This window comes from Garra rufa, chromosome 4, assembly GCF_049309525.1.
Source record: "Garra rufa chromosome 4, GarRuf1.0, whole genome shotgun sequence".
NCBI lineage: Eukaryota > Metazoa > Chordata > Actinopteri > Cypriniformes > Cyprinidae > Garra > Garra rufa.
The window spans coordinates 22824478-22846116 of record NC_133364.1 but is presented as its reverse complement, the minus strand read 5'-3'; the positions used below and the strand labels follow the sequence as shown (position 1 = coordinate 22846116).

Genomic DNA, 21639 nt, shown 5'->3' with positions numbered 1-21639 from the left:
GTTTATATCTCAATTCTGACTTGATAACTCACAAAAACTCACAATAACTCACAATTTGTTAAAGTCATAATTGTGAGTTTATAACTCACAATTGTGGCTTTTTTTCAGAATTGCAAGTTCATATCTTATCTACTGTATATCTGAGTTTATTGTGAGTCAGAATTCTGAGATAAAAATGTCACAATTTGCTTTTTTATTTTTATTCAGTGACAGAAATGGCCTTCCACACAACTGGGGAATTTCTTTACCTTCCTACCTACCTAAGTAGGTTTATGCATATATAAATAAATGCATAAAAAAGACAATGGCAAGCAGTTTCTACAAGTACATTTCAATGAAATTCATGACAGCAGGACAAGGATTAAAAAAATTAATTAATTTGACAGAATTCCACTTTCTGATTTCTTAACGATAATGTCAATATTAAAAAAAAAAAAAATCTGAAAATGTAATATTCTTGAACAGGCCAATATAAAATTTCCATAACAATTTCATATATTTGTTCATGACTTTGGGAACCCTGGTTATTCATGATCAAATACGGGATCTTCATTTTATTTTGCTCATTCATACCACATTCTATTGTACGAAGCACAATAAACATTTCTAAGGTAGCCTGATGGAAACTATGATTTAACAAGGCCACTCATTTCAAGCAGTCTGAAGATTCAAAAACAGAACGAAGGTCATTCAAGACGAAAGAAAGGCTCTTGAGAAGGTTCTGTATCAACAGGAAATAAAACATTTTTATTGAACATTTGTGTATATGAAGTTATATAACAACAGTCAGAAACTCCACAGAGTGAATCACTACACAAAGTGAAACGAAATTGTAAAACACCTCATCAAAAATGAAGGTATACACAGCAATATAACTGTCGGCTCGCCGCTGGGGCGAGCAGTATGGCAGGAAAAAACACCCCGAACAGTTCTACAAGATTACAGAGAAAATTTCCACACACAAAAATACTCAAGCAGGCAGTTGATATACACAAAGGCAACTAGGATCTCCCTACAGCATCGGATTCTAATTCTTTACACAGCTTTTTCTTGAAAGGTGGCTTCTCTTCGTCGTAGTAGAGTATCGGTTGTACGCGTGTAGGCTACTGTGCTGAGCGATCGGGCTTTTTTTGTCGTCGTTTTTCTTTTTCAAGTTGTCGGGTGCGGTCGTCAGAGCCGTTTGCGTGCTTTGGTAGGCTTCGGTAAAAGATAGCGTTGCTTTGCAGGGCTAGAAATGGCTTTTCAGACTACTTTACAAACCTCTGAGGTGCAACCACAATGCTGTCTTTTACTGTACGTCCAGTTCTACACCTAACGTGCAGACACCTGATAGTACAACAACACCCCGAGAGTGGATTCGCAATCGGTTTGTTACTCTAAAACTGCATTTTTATCCTTGTTTCTTAAACAAGCCTAAATATCATAAATACTCATATAAACGGGAGTACATAAGTCAGGTAACGTAGGAGTAGCGGAGTAATAATTGTACTTATAGTCGCGATTACACGTTTTTTTTTTGGAGTTCTCCTCTAGGTTCGCTCTCTCCGACAGGGTAAGAAATCATATTCGGAAACACGTGAATCAATATTTATTGCAACATTGAAATGAAAGTGCCAACTATACTTGGTCCCACGATAAAAAGTAGAAACGAAACACACAGTCCATACTGTACATTCTGAGTTTCATAATAAATATAAAATGGTCTTCAATAGGGCACTAAAGGAACGATAACCATGAGTGTAATCATAACAGCGATAACAAAATGGTACAGCCAATCATATTAATAGTACAACAGATAGTTTCCATAACGAGATTGATACAATTCTCTTATATCCAGGTGATGAGGAAATGATGTCAGGACAAATATAAAAATATATATACACCTATTCTGAAAGGGAAGGGTTTTCATATATATATTTATATATATATATAGATAGATAGATAGATTATCTCATATTTGGGGTACATCCTATATAGGCTATATATATGTTTACCCGAATGTTTGGATGGTTAAATCGGTGTGCAGGAAAACTCAACGGGAAAAGCGGAGGAATCCTTAACAAGTTTACAGATGTTGAGCTCCAAACTACACACGTGTGCTGTGACCTAACCAGACTACGGTCGATGGAAACGTTGTCTCGTAATATAGGGTTACTTTTTTCGTCTCTCTTTTTTTGTCCCCTATCGAGAGATGCCGCCCGTTTAAACACTAGGAAATGAACATAGAAGTATTGCACAGTGCTCAACAAAACGCTGCGTGAATTGACCCGCGAGAACGGTTGTCGGAAACGTCGCTCTCTCCTTCGTACTCGTCTCGTGGTGTGACGGGGGGATGATGCCAGCACAACGTCACTATAGTACAAGATGGCCGCTACCTACTGAAAACTACAACGCTCACAGTCACAGTGGTACACAACTCAGTCCCGAAGGACTCCTATGGAATGACGAACAGCTTTTTTTTCTCCTTTTAATTTTACGTAACAGTGCTATCACCTACACAGTAACATTGAAAACACTTAGAAACTCCTCCTGAAGCTAGCATCTAGTGTACGCGAGAGGTTCCTCCAAGATAACTCATGGTTTTAATGGACTAAACGTCTACTCGCCCTCTTGTTAGACCCGTAGTAAAGGACATTAGAATGCTATCACCTGTACAGACCATTAACTTTTACGGTTATTGTTAAAGATTCGCTAATGCTCATGGCGTGCAGACCGGTCGGCGGCCGGCTCGCTTTCTTGCGCTATAGAGCGAACGGACTTTTCCGGACAAGCGACCGTCTGGCGTCCGTTCCTAGACTGTACAGTGCAAAACAGTAGCCACGGGGGAAGGGTTTGGCAGTTAAGCATGGCTAACTCTATTGTCACTGTGAAAAGGCAACAGAAAGCAAAAACTGCTGTTTAGGGCACCGTTGCGGCCAAAATACATTGTTCCCCGATGAACCGAAGCTACGACCACTCTCCGAGTGGCGTGTGCGCGGAGGGAGGAGTCGAGTGCTCCTCGTACCTCCCTGAAAACAATGGCAGTGTTTAAAAGCTCGCCTCTCCTCTTCCTCCTCGTCGGGAGTTTACATCCCGCAACGTTTGATTACTTTTGATTGAAGGCAAGGGCGTCTCTTGAAAGACGCCCCGGTGTAAAGAAATCCCCCCGTTCCCCGGCCTTTAGCAAAGATCGTAAAAAAAATCATGCAGTTACCAAAAATATTCAGATGTTGACTTAATCTAAAAAACAGTTGTCTTAAAGCTAGAGTCAAAACTTTTTTTTTTGGAGGCTGAACCGTAAATTCCTCAAGTCCAATGACAAGAAAAGAAAGCGATTCGCAAATTCAAGCTTTAAGGACACAATGGCTACAGCTTGAGACTGTCCCACAAATTAGGTCAATTTACGGTTTCGCCAAATCGGATTCGGGAAAGGACAGAAAACAAGAAAGAAGCAAACCGGGGACCCGTTTTACTAAAAGTTAACAGCATCACCGTATGAGAAACCGAAAGAAAAGGCTGATTGGTTTTCGTCAAGTAAGAAGAATTCCTTCGTGGTTTAAGCGAAGCGTACAGGTCCTCAGTTTGATAAATTAGTACAAAAAGTTCTTACGAAATCATGTGCTTGTATAATTGTCAGCAGCATATTACATTTATACCATGAAACCATATTAGTTAATGGCCTTCGTGTTCAGTGTGTTTATTGTGTACAATACATTTGTATGCTTTTTTTTTTTTTTAAGTAAGTAAACATGAAGCGCAAACCGTCCTTTACGAAGTGAGTGTACCTCCACTAGCGTCTTGCAGGTTGGAATTCTTTATATAGAGATATATATAGTATATTTTAGTGGAATGCGATAAGGTAAAATTCTTAAATCCCGTTATATATAATATTGGCTCTTCTATGTCAGCATTTACATAATTTAAAATAGAACATCTTATTAAAAACATCGAGATATACACAGATTAGGAAACGGGTAACAACATACAAACACATAAACTAGAAATCATTTTCGTCTGCATACTGATATATACACCTGTGGTACAATAAATTCCTCCAGTCATGCGCTATCTATACAGATCATATTGCTTAAAAGAAGGGGGCATTTGGTCGGGGACTTTTAAGGTCGTGGATGAAGGAGAAACAATAAAGGACAGAGAAAGTTTATCGACAGAAGGGAGGGGGCGAGGGGCGAGGGGCGAAACCGACGTGACAACACAACATCTCGAGGGGAGGGGTGGTCCGAGAAGGCGGCTTTTCTTAGACACGAAATTAGGAGTGAGGGTGCATGAATCCTTATATCACTGAGGTATTTACACGCACTGGGTAAAGAGCACTACACGGGCGGGTTTGTGGGAAGGGGGAAGGGGGGGTTTTGGGCTCGGGCTGCTCTATTTTTTCTGAGCCGCCAGCAGGGCGTCCACTTCCTCCTCCGGCTTGAGCACGTGCCACTGAGCGATGGGTCTCCTCGGGTTGGCCAGCATATCTGACCAGTGACGGATCTCGGTGCCTGAGCTGTTCAAGCCCACAAACACTTTGCCGATGGCATCGTTCTTGCCAATCTTGTCATAGTCCAGAACAGTTATAACAACTTGAACTTTCTGGAATAGAAATTAGAGACACACAATTATAGACACAAGGTAATGTTTGGGACTTTCAGTTTGTTCGAGCATGCTGGGTCATTTCATGCAATAATGTATTGATGTATTTATTTGATGGAAAAATATAGTGAAATTAGTAATATTATAAAATATTTTTTGAAATTGGAAAATAATTGTATAATTGACTATACTATATTTTTATTACAGTTTAATATAGTAAGTTATTCATGTGATGTAAAAAAAACTGCTTAATGTTTTTGTAGGAAGTGTGATTTTTTTTTACTACTTTTGATCAATTTTATACATCTTTGTTGACTAAAAGTTTAAAAAACTCTCACTGACAGTAAGATTTTTTATGTTTTTTAAAGAATTCTCTTCTTGTTCATCAAAGCTGCATTTACTTGATCAAAAATACAGAAAAAAGTAATATTGTGAAATATTATTAGTTTGAAATAATGGTTTTCTATTTTTATATGTTTTAAAATATAATTTATTTCTGTGATGCAGAGCTAAATTTTCATCAGCCATTACTTCAGTCTTTAGTGTCACATGATCCCTTCAGAAATCATTCTTATGTGCAGATTTATTATTTTTATTATCAATGTTTTTTTTGGAACCTTTGATACTTTTTTCAGGATTCTATGATTTAAAAATGAAAAAGAACAGCATTTCTACCAAGTCTTCGCTGTCACTTTTTATCAATTCAACACAATCTTGTTGAATTGAAGTATCCATTTCTTTAAAAAAGAAAGAATAAAAAATTACTAACTCCGAATTTTAAACTTTAGTTTATATTGTTACAAAATATTTTTTATTTTAAATAAATGCTGTTCTTTTTAACTTCTTTATAGAATCCTGAAAAAAGTAACAGCTTCCAAGGTTCCAACAAAATATTAAGCAGCACGACTGTTTTCAACATTAATAATAAATCAGCATATTAGAATGATTTCTGAAGGATCATGTGACACTGAAGACTGGAGTAATGATGCTGAAAACTCAGCTTTGCATCACAGGAATAAATTGCATTTTAAACTATTCACATAGAAAACAGTCAATTTACATTGAAATAATAATTCACAATATTACTGTTTTTGATCAAATAAATGCAGCCTTGATGAGCTAGTGTGACCCATTAAATATATCTATAAAAATAAAATAATCAATAGTACAAATAATATAATTGTGTTTTGTTTAATAAGGATATATTTTTAAATAAAATAATAAATTAAGTGTGATAATACTGTTATATTTTACAATAAAGCTTTTATTTTGGTGTGTTGCAAGCAATATGCACTGCGGGTTTTAGTCCTGCCGAGCGAAGCGCGTCAGTTTAGATTTATGCTTTTATTTAAAAATCTTTTACAGTATTACAGTTAGTCGATCTAAAATATATATTTATAAAACAAGGTTTTTATAAATAATGACACATTTTATGCTTTTAATTCTCTGACTTATTGAAGAGGCCTCTGACTTTACGAATATCTTACAATGAGTTGCTAAGCAACGTTACTTAACAATGACTGAAAATACACATTGTGAAAATACACGGTGGTGCAATAGTTCCCGCCATTTTCCCAAATACCACTACAGTTATCTCAGTGTGATGGTCTATTAAAGGGCCTGTTACTCTGTAGCAACATGGCTCTTTGAAGAGCATGGCGGCAGATACCAAAGAAAGGCCAGCGGGTGCCACCAAAGAGGTCCGAACAACTCTGTAAATTGACTACGAGCGCACAACTGATCGGTGCGAGTTCGGGGTAAACGGCTCGCTCTTAGCTTGCTTGCTTTGAGCCCGAAATGCGAGCAGACAATATGAATTAGCGTCTTCAGAGCCCTGATTATCCTTCGATCCACCTCTCCGCTTGGATTTCACTGACCGGTGAGAACAGGCCTGGGGCCATTGTTCTCGGGAGCCAGAGCTAATTTGCCATATAATGAAATATTGAGGGATGTACAATGAGCGAGGAACTGTTAGTTGGGGATAGGCGCTTTTAGAAGTGTCTGCTGCTTGGTGTGAATGGGAAGGGAGAAAGGCCTATCTGGTTAACAGACCCCCAGACACACTTTGAATTCAAAGCAGCTCACTCAAAGCATTAAATGTATCCTTTGAACCGTGAAATGCTAAATCAATTTGAAGCAATTTTACTCTCATTGCACTAGCAAGCATTGCATCCATTTTATTCTCCAACTCATTAGAAACAAAACTTTTTTAAAAGCCTCACGCCGAGCCTCATCGCATTTCACAAGTTACCTTTCATCAGCGGCTTGCCAATTAGTCTATAAATATTCGACACAGGGTTCGTTCAATTAGTCTTTGACGACAATAATGAAAATGGGAATTTGCGTCGGATTTGCCGTTGCCGTATTAGAGCTCGGTTTCAAAGTAACAAAAACAAATTTCATTACCTGGATTTGTTCGAATGGCACTTCGAAGCTGAATGACTCATTGTAGTAAGGGTTGAGGGTGTTCTTTTTGATTGTCGTCTTTTTCTTCTTCAGCCGCTTGCCGTTCTGCATCAGGTGAATCTTGACATAGGGATCTGATAACACAAAGGTACAGGACATTGCATGAGAAATTACTTCAGTTTATATGACATATTAGAGCAGTGGACCCAATAGGGGCCTCAGCACACTTTCAAAGGGGAAAACAAGATAGCTTAAAGTATGGCTTTAAAATACGGTTTGACTGATTATCGATATTAAGCATTTTAATGGTTATCAGTATCGGTCATTTTCAAAACCGATTTGCAGATGAAATAATTGAAAAGCATTTAAAGAATGTTTCTGTCAGTGCCTTAATTATTCTTAATTTTGACATTCATTTTTATTTTTACACTAGACATACACTACCGGTCAAAAGTTTGGGGTCAGTAAGAGTTGTAATGTTTTTAAAGAAAGTCTCTTATGCTCATCAGTGCTGCATTTATTTAATCAAAAACATAGAAAAAAACTGTAATATTGCGAAATGTTATTACAATATAAAATAATGGTTTCTATTGTAATATACTTTACAATTTAATTTATTCCTGTGATGCAAAGCTGAATTTTCATCAGCCATTACTTCAGTCTTAAGTGTCACATGATCCTTCAGAAATCATTCTAATATACTGATTATTAGAATGACCTATATTGGATCTATATTGGATTATATATTGCAACAGTTGCCCTGCAAAGTATTTATTTAGAAATTGTGATATTTTTTCAGGATTCTTTGATGAATAAAAAGCTCAAAAGAACAGCATTTATTCAAAATATAAATATTTTCTAACAATGTAAGTATTTGCTATCACTTTTTATCAATTTAACACACCTTGGTGAATAAAAGTATTAATTTCCTTCAAAAAAAAAAAAAAAAGAAGAGGAAGAAGAAGAAAAATTTACTGACCCCAAACTTTTGACCGGTATATATCGGTTCAAAATATCGGTTATCAGTCTACTTGATCTGTAATAATCGGTATTAAAAAACACATATCCGTCGACCCCTACTTTACAACAGATTTACAGACGAACAGATTTACAATAATTTTTCTTATTTTGATTTATTCCCTCTTCAACTGTCATTTTTATTAGAATAAATAGGGTTTCTACAGTCTTGGAAAACCTGGACATACCAGGGAAATTTAAAAGTGATTGCTAGACCTTTTCTCTAAAACATTTTTTTCTGCTCTTTTTTTCTATATATTTATTTTATTTTAAATATTTAAACATTTATTTAAATAATTTAAATATATAAACATTTAAATATTTTATATAACAACATATATAAAATAACAGTGGATGCAGCACCTGCAGCCCCTACTGAATCTGCACTACAAAACAGATCTCTTGTGGTACGTGTCAGGATAGTACAAGCTTTTATTTACACATGACAGGTGTGTGCCCTCCAGAATCCCAGAGAAAATCTTTCTTGCCATTCAGGCACATCAATCTCTGCCAGGGCCTCAAAATACAATCCATCTTATCTATCATTTCCACCATCTATATTCTGTTCCCATCATGCATCTCTCATCATCTGTTTACCTCACCCATCACTGATTCAGTCTCACCTTTCTTAGAATCACTTTTTGATTGAAACCTCAGAATACAAATAAAAGATGAAATATCAAAACAACATCTGATTCTATGTCTAAACATCTTTCTTTTTGAGGTTTTTATGCTACACTGAAACTTAAAGAGGGGTGATGTCATATGCCTTTCTGAGCCTTACAATAAAAAAATGGATACAGCAGCAGTTATTGAGGTGAGAAATGGTTGAATTTGACAGACGTAACCATGTTTCAGAATTACCTTTTGTCCAACATGTCATTTCACTCTTTTCACTCTGTCACCATCATTCTCTCTGCTCTGCTCCAAAAGAGAATAATAAAAAAAAAAACTCTGGTATTTTCAATTCCCTCTTCATTTTTCAACTGCTCTAAATACTTTTTATCTCAGAAAAAAGCCAAAGTAGCACATTCCAAACAGAGAGAGAGAGGGGATGTAGAAGGCGTGCTATACACTGAGCCATACCATATTAGGAGCAGGGCAGCACAAAATCTGTGGCATGTGGTTTTCTCACAGCTCATAAGCTGAGGGTGTGTAAGATGTGGCCAGTGTGCATTTATATAAGAAATGTGAAAGATAACGTTAAATGTTAATGACAAAACATTTTGAAATCCATTTCTGAAGGATCATGTGATACTGAAGACACTGAGAATTCAGCTTTGCATTTTAAAATATATTTAAATAGAAACACATTTTAAAGTGTAATTAATAATGTTTCACAACATTACTGTTTTGCTGCCATTCAAAAGTGTGGGCACAGTAAGATTTTTAATGTTTTTTCAAATGTTTATGCTCATCAAGGCTGCATTTATTTGATTAAAAATACAGAAAACATTGTGAAACATTATTACGATGTAACATAACATTTTTCTATTAAAGGTCCCATATTGTCAAAATCGAAATTTCCTGGCTTTTTTCATGATCATTGAAATCTAGGGACTATGTAACTACCATATAAGTTTCAAAACAGTCAATCCACAGTAAACTGCACACAGCCTGCTTTAAGTAGCTGTTCCTTTTCACGAGCCGCTGTGACTTCCGTAACGATGTGACGTCCGATCTACTCAGTCACCGTCTTCAGTCACCACCCCGAGCAAAGAACTTATACTGACAAGAAGTGAAAGTCAATAGAACGTTCCATTGCAACAGCGGCGCCCAGCAGCAGCCCTACGCTTCCGCCATTTTGGAGTGAAAGCCACTCGGCAGTCCACTACCTCCATGCTGTCGCTATGGCAAATATCAGCTGCTTTGTTTAAAAAAAAAAGTACTTTAAAGCTAAAATACACAACCTGAATCATGACAACATTTTTAAATAAATATTTTTTTACTCCTTTCCGTTTATTTCTTAAGAATTTTTGTATTATATTAGGCTACTTCTGTTAATTATTAAACCATAACTCGTTTGTTATTAAAAGGATTTTTGTATGTTTTGTACGTACCCTAACCTTTGTTATTAATGCAATTAAAAAATATGACAACACAAAATAACGTATATTATCAAAAACGGACTTTGTCTTGCATTTATTTTTCGCTAAATCTTTGCTCTAGCATTATAAACGCTGAACTAATACCAACATATATAATTAAATTAAGGACATGCATCAGAAAATTGGGAATGTTAGACAATAAATATACGACAGGAATATAACAGCTTAACAGTAAACTGTTTTTGCAGTATTATCTTACATTAATGTCCGTTAAAGCATGACTAAAAACTCCAAAATTATTTAATTATTTAGTTATGAAAGACACAGCAATAAATCATGTCCTGTAAGATCATCGATATTTGTAGTGTGATCCATGGGTTTAACACGTACAATATAATGTATATATATTTCAGACCTATAATAGTAAATAATAATAGTAATAGTAAATGCATTAAGTTGCATAAAATAAAAATACAGCAGGCTGCCTCAAATGTAATGGTTGGATTCCACAATTGATAACATAAAACATATATAATAATACAATACAACTTTTACTGTAGTAGTCATAACATTTACTGATGACTTAATTTGAGAAATTGTCTATTGCACTTCTGAACTGGCTGTGAAAATTTTGGGTGCGTAAGATATGATGAATTCTAATCCGTAAAATAAATCTAACAGTGTAGAGTGACTTTTTGCACTTTTTAAGGTCACACACTACCTCCCTGCAGTCATTGCGTTCTTTTATTTCCACTTTGACTTCTATTTCGTTGTCATTCTGTCTGCTTCTGTGCCGTTGTCCAGTTGGAATTTTCACTCCAGAATGGCGGCCACGCTACCGAAGCGAAGTTACCAAAACAGCAACAGAGTTTCGCCTCTTGGTATTCTATACTCTTTGCCCCGAGCACCAATCACGTCCCACCCTCTTTTTGTCAAACCCAGACAACATCGCGTCCATAACATTGCTAAGCAACAATAACACGAAAACAAGTCGAGAAAACGCTGTTCAGTCCATGGATGTCAGGAAACTACATCATTGCATGCACAGGCTTCCGAACAACATTAATATAAGAGACCACTGGCACGTCAACTTCAGCCTCTTTCATACAGCGATTGCGGTAAATACACGGATAATGTGTCCCATGATTTGTTCCGGAATTGTTTAATTTGGTTCATTCACAGTTGTTTTCCAGAATCTGTGCGTGCGTTACACACAACCCATAAAGACATGTGACATTTGGATGTGAGATGTAATGCGACAGGTATGTTTCACTAAACTGAAACTAACCTGATGAACAATCTGTGCTTCAGCGCTGATAGTAAGGAGCTCCCTGATCGCTGCTTCATTCCACTTTGCACGTATTTTTTCGTCTTGAAGAGTCACATGATAACGTGCATCATCACTACAACACTGCCTTTATGGTTCTGGCTTTTGTTCACACAGCGCTCGTTCCCGTAATTTTCCGGAATCAACGCGCATTGTGAAAGGGGCTTTACTAAAGCAACAGTTATGTAGCTTACTGCATTCGGTGTTTGAAAAAGAAAAAACATTAATGATCATTCTGAAATATCCTGTTGAGTATCACCAAGCTAGGCTCTCTCTATTGCTCTGAGCTCGCTTACAGCATACATGACGTAGTTACCTGTGATTGGCCTGGCTGTGCGTCACTCAGAAAACAACAGGCCAATCAGAAGAGAGGCTCATGAATATTAATTAGATGGGCCAAAATCGACATGTTCTTGACAGAGCTCCTAAAAAAGGAGCTGTAAAAATATATTGAGATGGATTTTGGCACTTATACCACAAATATATATTCTTAAGGACATCAACAACTAAAATAAACCTTCAGAAATGTGTACAATATGGGACCTTTAATATATATATATATATATATTAAAATTTATTCCTGTGATGCAAAGCTTTTTCAGGATTCTTAGATGAATAAAAAGTTAAAAAGAACAGCATTTATCTAATATAGAAATATTTTGTAACAATATACTCTACTGTTCAAAAGTTTGGGATCATCATTTGTATTCTTTCTTTTTTTTACAAAAATTATACTTTTATTCAGCAATGTGTTTAATTGATTAAAAGTGATAGCTAAGACTTATATTGATAGAAAATATAGAATTTTCAGCATCATTACTTAAGTCTTCAGTGTCACATGGTCCTTCAGAAATCATTCTAATATGCTGATTTATTATCAATATTGGAAACAGTTGCACTGCTTAATATTTTTGTAGAACCTGTGCTACTTTTTTCAGGATTCTTTGATGAATAAGAAGTTAAAAAGAACAGCATTTATTTATAATAAACATCTTTTGTAACAATATACACTACTGTTCAAAAGTTCAAATCTCTATTTAATAAATTAATACTTTTATTCAGCAAGGATGTGTTTAATTGATTAAAAGTGATAGCTAAGACTTATATTGATATATTGATTGATTTATATTTTGAATAAATGCTGTTCTTTTTAACTGTTTATTCATCAAATAATCCTAAAAAAGGATCACAGGTTTCCAACATTGATAATAAAAGTAATAAATGAGCATATTAGAATAATTTCTGAAGGATCATGTGACACTGAAGACTGGAATAATGATGCTGAAAATTCAGATTTGCATTACAGGAATAAATTATATTTTAAAGTATATTAAAATAGAAACCATAATTTTGAATTGCAATAACATTTTGGAATATTATTGTTTTTTTTCCGTATTTTTGATTAAATAAATGCAGCCTTGAAGAGCATAAGAGAGCATAAAATTCTTACTGATCCAAAACTTTTGAACGGCAGTGTATATGTTTGCTGCCATACCAAGTGACAAACAATCATGCATATAGACATTCTCTTTAAAAACTTATATACTATAATATTGGTATGCGATTGCAGCCTGTGTTATTAATTATGTGATAAAGCATTTTGTATCTGTTGTAAATATTGTACAGCACTATGTCCTGTAACATAAGGAGCTTCTGTATGGTATGTGTGCTTCTAAAGCTAGATTTCTCATAACAGAGCAGCACAGCACCTCCTGTTGAACTTGCACTAACACTGCAGGATCTTCAGAGCTCTGGTCGGCTGCTCGCTCTATCCACTTTTAATAAGGTGAAAACACGCAGTATGGCTATTTATGATGTTGAAGTTAAACAGGACTTCTCCGGGTCTAACACTATAAACGGTGGTGCTTTTGCCTGGTTGCTTGGCAACAGAGTGCCTGAGGTTTGAGGTTCTTTGGGAAATCTGTGGTAATCTACACTCACACAGAAGCCAAAGCCAGAAGTTTGTGGTTCAAGGAGCTGGCAATGCTTGTAATGACTTGTGTTTATGGTTCATATAGTCACTGGAGAAGCTCATCTAGAAGGGATACCGAAAATCCGAGTGAAAATAAAAATGGCCCTTGTCTCTGATGTGGTATGTTTTCATTGGCTCTGGAACATAGGCATTCAGTCACGTATGGTCTACAGACTCATAGGTGTCTCCTAGTGGAGGACTGCGTGTAGTGCATTTTATGTAAATGGAAAATAAATGACGATTGACAAAAAAAATGCTGATTTTAACCCCTAATATATTCAAATACATGCACTGACCATGTAATACTACCCTACACCTAAACCTAACAACTACCTTACTATTAATAATCAGTTTATTAAACAGTTTATTGAGGCAAAAGTCTATATTTAATGGTTAGTTAATGGGACAGTTCACCCAAAAATCTATTTATTTTTTCCAAGAATATCTTTCTTCGTGATCAACAGGAAAAAAAATACAAGGCTAAAACAAATTGAGGGAGAGTAAATGATGAAAGAATTGTAGTTTTTGGGTGAACTATCCCTTAAATAGTGAGATTTGATCAGCCAAACTAAAGTGTGACCATAATGTCTAAACCACATGCACTCACCTGAAAAAGTACTTGGACGCACTTTAACATTTACATTTAATTGTATAAGCATTGTCAACTAGAAATAATACATTGGCAACTAAACTAAAATTGAAAAAAGATAAATTCAAATATAAAAATATAATTTAAAATATTAATAAAAACTGTAATAGTATCTAAAAATTATATTCAAATGATGCTGACTTAACTATTGTTGTGTTCAAATATATGAAATAAAATAAACAGTCTTTCCAAAGTCTAAAGCACTTTTTTTAATTAATGGTACTGGATTTGATATTTTAATATCTAACTCTGATTACAAATTCAAGTGTGATTTAAGTGTCCAAATGCTTTTTGAGGCTTTGAAAAAGTACAGTATATGTACACTACCAGTCAAAAGTTTTTGAACAGTAATATTTTTAATGTTTTTTTTTACAGCAAAAACTGACACATTTTTAAATATTTATACTATTTAAAATAACTGTTTTCTATTTGAATACATTTTAAAATGTAATTTATTCCTGTGATTTTAAAGCTGAATTTTTAGCATCATTACTCCAGCCACATTATCCTACAGAAATCATTCTAATATTTTGATCTGCTGCTCAAAAAACATTTATTATTATTATTATTATGCTGAAAACAGCTGAGTAGAATTTCTTCAGGTTTCTTCGATGAATATAAAGTTCAGAAGAACAGCATTTATCTGAAATAGAAATCTTTTGTAACATTATAAATGTCTTATCATTTTTGATCAATTTAAAGCATCCTTGCTAAATAAAATTATCAATTTCTATAATTTCTTTCCCAAATATACTGACTCCAAGCTTTTGAACGGTGTAGTGTATAATGTTGCAAAAGCTTTTTGTTTCAGAAAAATGCTCATTGGATCTTTCTATCTTTCTAAAAATCCTGAAAAAAATGTGCTCAACTGTTTTAAATATTGATAATAATAATAATAATAATAATAATAATAATACATTTTTCTTGAACAGTAAATCATATTAGAATGATTTCTGAAGGATCATGTGACACTGAAGACTGGAGTAATTACGCTAAAAATGTAGCTTTGGTCACAGGAATAAATTACATTTTTAAAAAAATCAAATAGAAATAATTTATTTTAAATAGTACAAATATTTACATTTCATAATCCTGCTTTTGCTGTATTTTGGATCACATAATTGCAGGCTTGGTGAGCAGATGAGAATTCTTTAAAAACATTAAATATCTCACTGTTCAAAAACTTTTGACTGGTAGTAAGTTCTATTCACAGAACGCACATGAACCGTGATAAACTGCATAACCTAAATGCAATGCACACTTCTTCCAATGCATTAAATGTAAATATGCAAATATGCACAAAATATGCATTTTTATATGCATTTTCAATGATTATTCTAAACCACAAATATAGACCCAAAAACATAATGATGAAGAATACAGAGATTGGTAAGCACTGCTCTTGTGAATTAATTCAAATTACATTTATTTTAGCTGCAACAACCACGTCTTGTGTGATTACGGAGAGTAAACAGGGTTTGAATAGAGAAAAGGATAAATTATAGTGTTCTGATGAGTCGTCCTCCCTGTAGCTGAATCACAATGGAAACAGTCACTAATTATTGGCATGATCCATGCGGGCCTATTGTTTCTAATCATGTGACAGCTCTTTGGACATGCTCTGAAGCGATTCCTTCGGGAGAACGACTCCCCCTATAACAACAATTAAATCTGAGCCATTTCACGAACTTGGAACGAGAAGAAAAGCAGAGAGAGAATGCAGGGACAGAAATGTTTTTCTAGTCAAATCAGTGGGAACACGGAGCGCTTTGTCAAAAAGGTTCATTCCACAATACAATCCGTTGGAGTCTGGCAAAAACCCAGTAATTGATGGTGAAAGCACCCTTAACTGCACAATTTCGCAGAGGATTTGATCGATCTGGCAAACGACCAATTCAACAAGCCCAACGATGAAACACGATAGGAGGTTTGAGGGATGTAGTTATCACATCGTGAAAACTATGGTCCTCTAAAAACAAACCCCTAAATAGAAGTGTTAACGGTGTTAATTTCAGCAGCGTGTTGGAGCACCTCATGAAACGTGACTGACAGTTTATAGCCAGCTTTAATCTGGATTGCTAATGGACCGGCGAGAGCGAGAAAGTTTGTTCTCGGCTGCGCTGCTAATAGCTGTTCTTCTCTCTCTGAGTGATGAGAAGTAAACGGCAGGCCTCTTGGCTCCCAGCAGGTGGGTCTGGTAGTGATGGCCTGTCCGCCTGACAGCAGGGCGAGACGAACCAGGTGCGAGAGAACCGGCGAGGGAGGCGGGGAAGTATGGACGGACGAGACCGGGGCCGTTTTTCATAAGTGGTTACGGCACAGATGAGGACTGATTTCTGAATGCCGAGCTGTAAATTTACTCAGCGAAAATGTATTCATGTATTCACCAGAGCCGAATATTACTTCAGCTGATAAAGCGCAGCTCTCCGCACAGCCGTGGGTTCGGAAAGCGTCGGATCATTTCAAGCCACATTTCGACGCCCTTGGGATTTGTAGCTGTGAAAGACTGTATATGCATTACATGATTTTAAAAGTGAAAGATATAGTAAAAATGACTCTGCATTTACATACAGACAACCTTGTGCAGCTATGAGAAAATGAAAGGCTTTTGAAACGGTGTTAAAGATAACATAAAAAGAGCATTCAGAACACACAATGCATCTTTCTTAGTGTATTCAGGTGAAAAATTATGTAGCTGCAATTTCATTGGATGCAAACATAATAGGCTATATTATTGTAAGATTTTTCCCTGACTGCATGGTCTTGGCTTTATAAGAAAAACAGTCTAAGAAGAACAGTTATGATGTTTTAAGGAATGATTATGAAAACATTATGATAATGTGCATTATATAATCGGTAGGGGTGGGCGATATACCGGTAGTCACGATTAACCACTAGAAATTAGTGAACCGGTATAGATTTTGGACTATTGTCTCTATCTCGGTTACACGCTTATGTGATATTGCTGTACTACATGGTCACAAAAACAAAATGCACGCATTGTGGTTTAAAAACAAGTGATTTTAAGCCGTTGAGATGCAGTTAGTGCTGTTTTTGCCATTTCATAAGGCATTAAACAGTTGAATACACACACTTGCATGTGTCCAAATTTATGGCTTTGCAAGTATCCTCATAAACACAGTAATGTAGGTCTTAAGTGAAAAGCAAACAGCTGACTAAGAAAACACATGTGTAAGAATATTGGATCTGGGCAGCTCTTAAAGTGATAGCAGTCTAATATTCCTGCTGTCTGTCATTCGTGTTAATCAAACAACAGAAGAGAGAAAATCTCTCACTGCTCTTGATTAAATCACTTTGGTAAATTTAATAAGAAGAAATATATATTTAATTTACACAGTGAAGAATAATACAGTGTTTTTAGATTGTTTTAAACTAGATTTGTCCTATTACTTGTAATTAGTTTTTTATTCTTAATTAATCACTGACTGTTTACTTGTCTTCAGTGAGCTTGAGTTTCTTTTTTTTTTAGGCCAGTATTAGTTGTGATATTGACACTGGTGATAAGAATTATGAAATTGTTCCTATATCATAATATATGAGCCATATAAGACTGATAACAAAAAACACATACGTTTTTTTTTTCAGATTTTTTTTTTTCAGAAGGTTCAATAAATGGTTCCATCAAAAAAAAAATTTAGACTATTATTTCACACATCTGGTTTTACAGGGATAAGATATCAAACAAAAGCCATTTTGATTTCACACAAATGAACTGTCATGACAGCTGGCAACAAGAGACACTGTCCTAAACTGTCACATCATGGCACAATCTTTGTGCCAGGGTCCAGCTGACAGTGTGACTCAGTAACTGGACTCACCTGACAGCCCACCGACATCCATCTTCTTCAGGTTCTTGGCCTCCAGAATGACCACGGTCAGTTTGCCAGCAGTGGGCACATACCGCAGAGAGAAACAGATGTCACCCAGCTTCTCTTGCTGTGAGTGGCAGAGAAAAGTTCAATCAGGGACATCATTGTCAAGGTAAATAGAAAAACTAAACCTGGAAAACCAGGTCGAATTCATTCACTAAGTGAATTCTCTAACAAAAATCAATATTTCTTTAGAAGAAAAGCAGAGAATGAAACATTTCCAGCTAAAATAGTTTTGTTAGCACACAAGACTAAAACATTTCCCTTTACACAAACATTTATTGAAGTTCTCTCACAACAGGATTTCGAAGAAAAACTCAGGAGCATAGCGTTTGTATTCTTTGAATCTGATTAATTTTCCACAAATGTAGCTGCGTCGGTAAACACACTGAAAAATGCATTTACACGTACACGCATTCCATTATTATTTCGGGAGCCGTTCTCATAAACATGGATACAAACACATGTGACATATAGAAAACAACAGGAAGGGGGAAAAGGTTACATCACTGTACTTTCAACTGGCTGATGCCATTTCCACACAATCAATTTTCTGTCAATTAAAAGGTCATCAGAATGGAAAAAATAACATTTCGTAGCTTAATTAAATGAGTCCTACAAGGTAAATAAGTTGAATTAACCAAGAATTGTTTAGGGAGAAAAAAAGATCAAAGAGGAGCGAACTGAATGGAATTGCGAGAAGCTACAGCATTTTGCAGTCGATTTTCCTTTAGTTTTTTACAGGCACTTAAAGTGCCACCCTCAGGACACCACTCTAGAGATTCTTTGATAAAAGTCAATAAGTTCCAGCTTTCTCAAGCGGTGCTTGAAGTGCTCCGCTAGCTCATCGGACATGGAGTGTAACAGCAGCAGCAGCAACCTTCAACGTATGTAGATAGCCTTCAACTCTCTGCCCTCAGTAGGCTTTTGACAGCGTCATAATTAACCTTTACACCAAGGAACCGTGGCACAAAAACAAGGTTCCCATAGGAACCATGGCTTAAATGCTATACTCCATGACACTTACCATGAAAATTGAATCTCCCCAACCACTGCTTGGAAAGTCACACATTTTTAATATTAAAAAAATGTGGCACTGCCCAGCTGATTAACTGACATTTCCATTGAAGATGGATAGCCCTCAAGTCTTGCACTTGTACAGTGAGTAAATTTCCATGCAGCTCCTGCTTAATTATATTTACTCCTGTTGTGTACAACCTTTTCGATATACAAATTAACATTTGGGAGCATTTCAAACTTTTTTGAAATGCATTTGGTGCATTTTTTTTTAAGAAAAAGGGAGTACAAAGGCCAATTCATACTGCACAGATAGACCCCCTGTGTGACTTTTATGTCTTTTATATTTATATCATCTGATATAGTTAATATCACGCAAAGTAGTGAGTAGTTTTTTTCTTCAAATGGTACAATTGCAAATCTGACTTTTTATACAAGTTCCTGTTTTTACCTGTCTTGTTGTTTCGTCAGCTTTCAAACAAAGTCACAGCAGAACTGTTTTACGTCTGTTTTACGCAATTCACGTTACTGAATCAATCAACCATTTGAACAAATCAGTTGAATGAATTATTCAATGACTAATACATGCAGTGATTTGCCGCCACCTATGCCACGAGATTAAAAGTGTAATATTTCGAGAAGTCGAAATTGTGAGAATGAAATTGAAATTTTGAGAATAAAGTTGAAATTTTGAGAATAAAGTCAAAATTACGAGAATTAATTCATTGCAATTACAAGATTAAAGTTGTACAATTTTGAGAGAATATTCCAGCCTTTTGCGCATGCAAATGGCCCAAATTAAAAATCCCGAAAGAACTTTCACAATATGTCAATTTTATAGCTATATAATACCATAATACAATCAGCATATACTTTTATGAAATAAATGTCTCATTGTAATCGAAAAGACTATTGATTCACAGCAATCTCTCCAGCCACATTAAAGAGCGTGAAATACACATTATTGCAAGACACATTGTTTGTATTTCACTATAAAACTGACAGATTTTGAAAGCTGAAGCTTAGTTTTATATTAAAAGTACCAAAAGCACTTGTGTGGCTAGTGCACTATAAATAGGCCTAATGAATGCAATCAAAGACATTAAATATTATTTCCAAGCATACTGTCCCTGTGAGTATAAAACATGGTATGATTTCTGCTAATAATCCCACATATACTCAAATCAATTCCGGTGGCCTGGGAACTTCTCCCGGTGCTCCCAATCCATGCCATTTGTATGCACAGTCCATTTATTCTCAAAAGATTTTGATTTTATTCATCGAAACATTTGGACTTTATTCTCGAAACATTTTGACCTTATTCTTGTAATTTTTACTTTATTCTTGAAACATTTTGACCTTATTCTTGTAATTTTGACTTTATTCTTGAAACATTTTAACCATATTCTCTTAATTTCGATTTTATTCTTGAAACATTTCGGCTTTATTCTTGTAATTTCCACTTTATTTTTGAAACATTTTGACCTTATTCTCCCAATTTCGACTTTATTCTCAAAACACTGACTTTATTCTCGAAACATTTCGACTTTATTCTCTAAATATTTTGACCTTATTCTCGTAATTTCAACTTTATTCTCAAAACATTTTTACTTTATTCTCATAATTTCGACTTTATTCTCAAAATATTTTGACATTAATTTCAAAATATTACAACTTTGATCTCGTAATTTTAGATTTTTTTAATTTTTTAACCTGGCACTAAAACTCTGTCGTGCAAATTGTCAGTATTCAATGTAACATTGTAACAAAATATGTTTAATTTGAAATATTGATTTCATTTGACTTCATTGATTTCATTTGACTAGTAACAGCCCTTTAGTGCCTTACTATTTGCATTTTTTGGATTCAATTTAAGAATTTGAAACAAAAAATGTTTGCATACATTTAATTAGGTTATAAAAAAAATGGTCTTATAAAAGTAAAAAGGCAAAACTAAAAAAAAAAAAGGTTAAAACTATTTAAGCTTATTAGAAAAGTTCATTTGTTACTCACCAAACTAACCACCACACAGAATATGAAGAATATCAAAAGTCAGCTGCTTATGGCAGTTCTAAACCTGTCCAGCACAATAACACACTGAGCAAAATATCGCCTAATTATCGTTATCACCAAAATTTGTCATTATTGCACACCCGTACTAGGAAGTGTGTACTAGTGAACACCTGAATTAGCAAACTTTGCACTTGTGCTCCAGAAGGTCAAGCAATAAAGATGGAATATTCAATCAAAAGCTAATATTTAATCACATCACCAGGGTACAGGTTATTACCCCACATGTATGTTAGCTTTTTACCTCTTCTTTCTCAGCGCTCTGGAGGTCCCTCCACTCCTCAGTCACATGACTAAAGTCAACCTTATTCATGGGAACCTTCACGTCTCCAATGGCGTCGTGTTTGGAGAAGCGGTCAAAGTCATACACTGTCATCACTAGAGTTTTCCCTCCGAGCTCAGTGTAGGGAACCTGCAGGATATGAGGGGTGAAATTAATTGCATGCACACCTGCCAGTCTAATCCCAATTCCAGTTACGGGATTTATCTAACGCTGAGATGTTGGGATGAAGCTACAGGACAATTGTGTGCGCTCAAGAGAAAGAGAGAGATTTGATTCTTGATTACCTCCAATTGAGCTGTTTTTCAGACAAAACTCATTATCCCGAAGGACTTGTTCCAACATGGCGACAAACTGCTTGATTGGCCGGGAAAGAGATAAGACC

The 21639-nt window shown here is 35.4% G+C and overlaps 1 protein-coding gene across 4 annotated transcripts in view; it reads right to left on the bottom strand.

Moving 5' to 3' along the window:
- Positions 1-728: 728 nt before the first annotated feature.
- syt1a (synaptotagmin Ia) overlaps positions 729-21639 on the bottom strand; it is a 263471-nt gene continuing 242560 nt past the window's right edge. For all 4 annotated transcript variants that reach the window (XM_073838863.1, XM_073838866.1, XM_073838865.1 and 1 more), the window contains 4 exons: positions 21219-21386; positions 17837-17954; positions 6985-7118; positions 729-4578 (listed from right to left, as the gene is read on the bottom strand). In XM_073838863.1, the coding sequence (XP_073694964.1) occupies positions 4369-4578; positions 6985-7118; positions 17837-17954; positions 21219-21386 (630 nt within the window). In that variant the 3' untranslated portion in view covers positions 729-4368. The remainder of the gene's footprint in view (positions 4579-6984; positions 7119-17836; positions 17955-21218; positions 21387-21639) is intronic.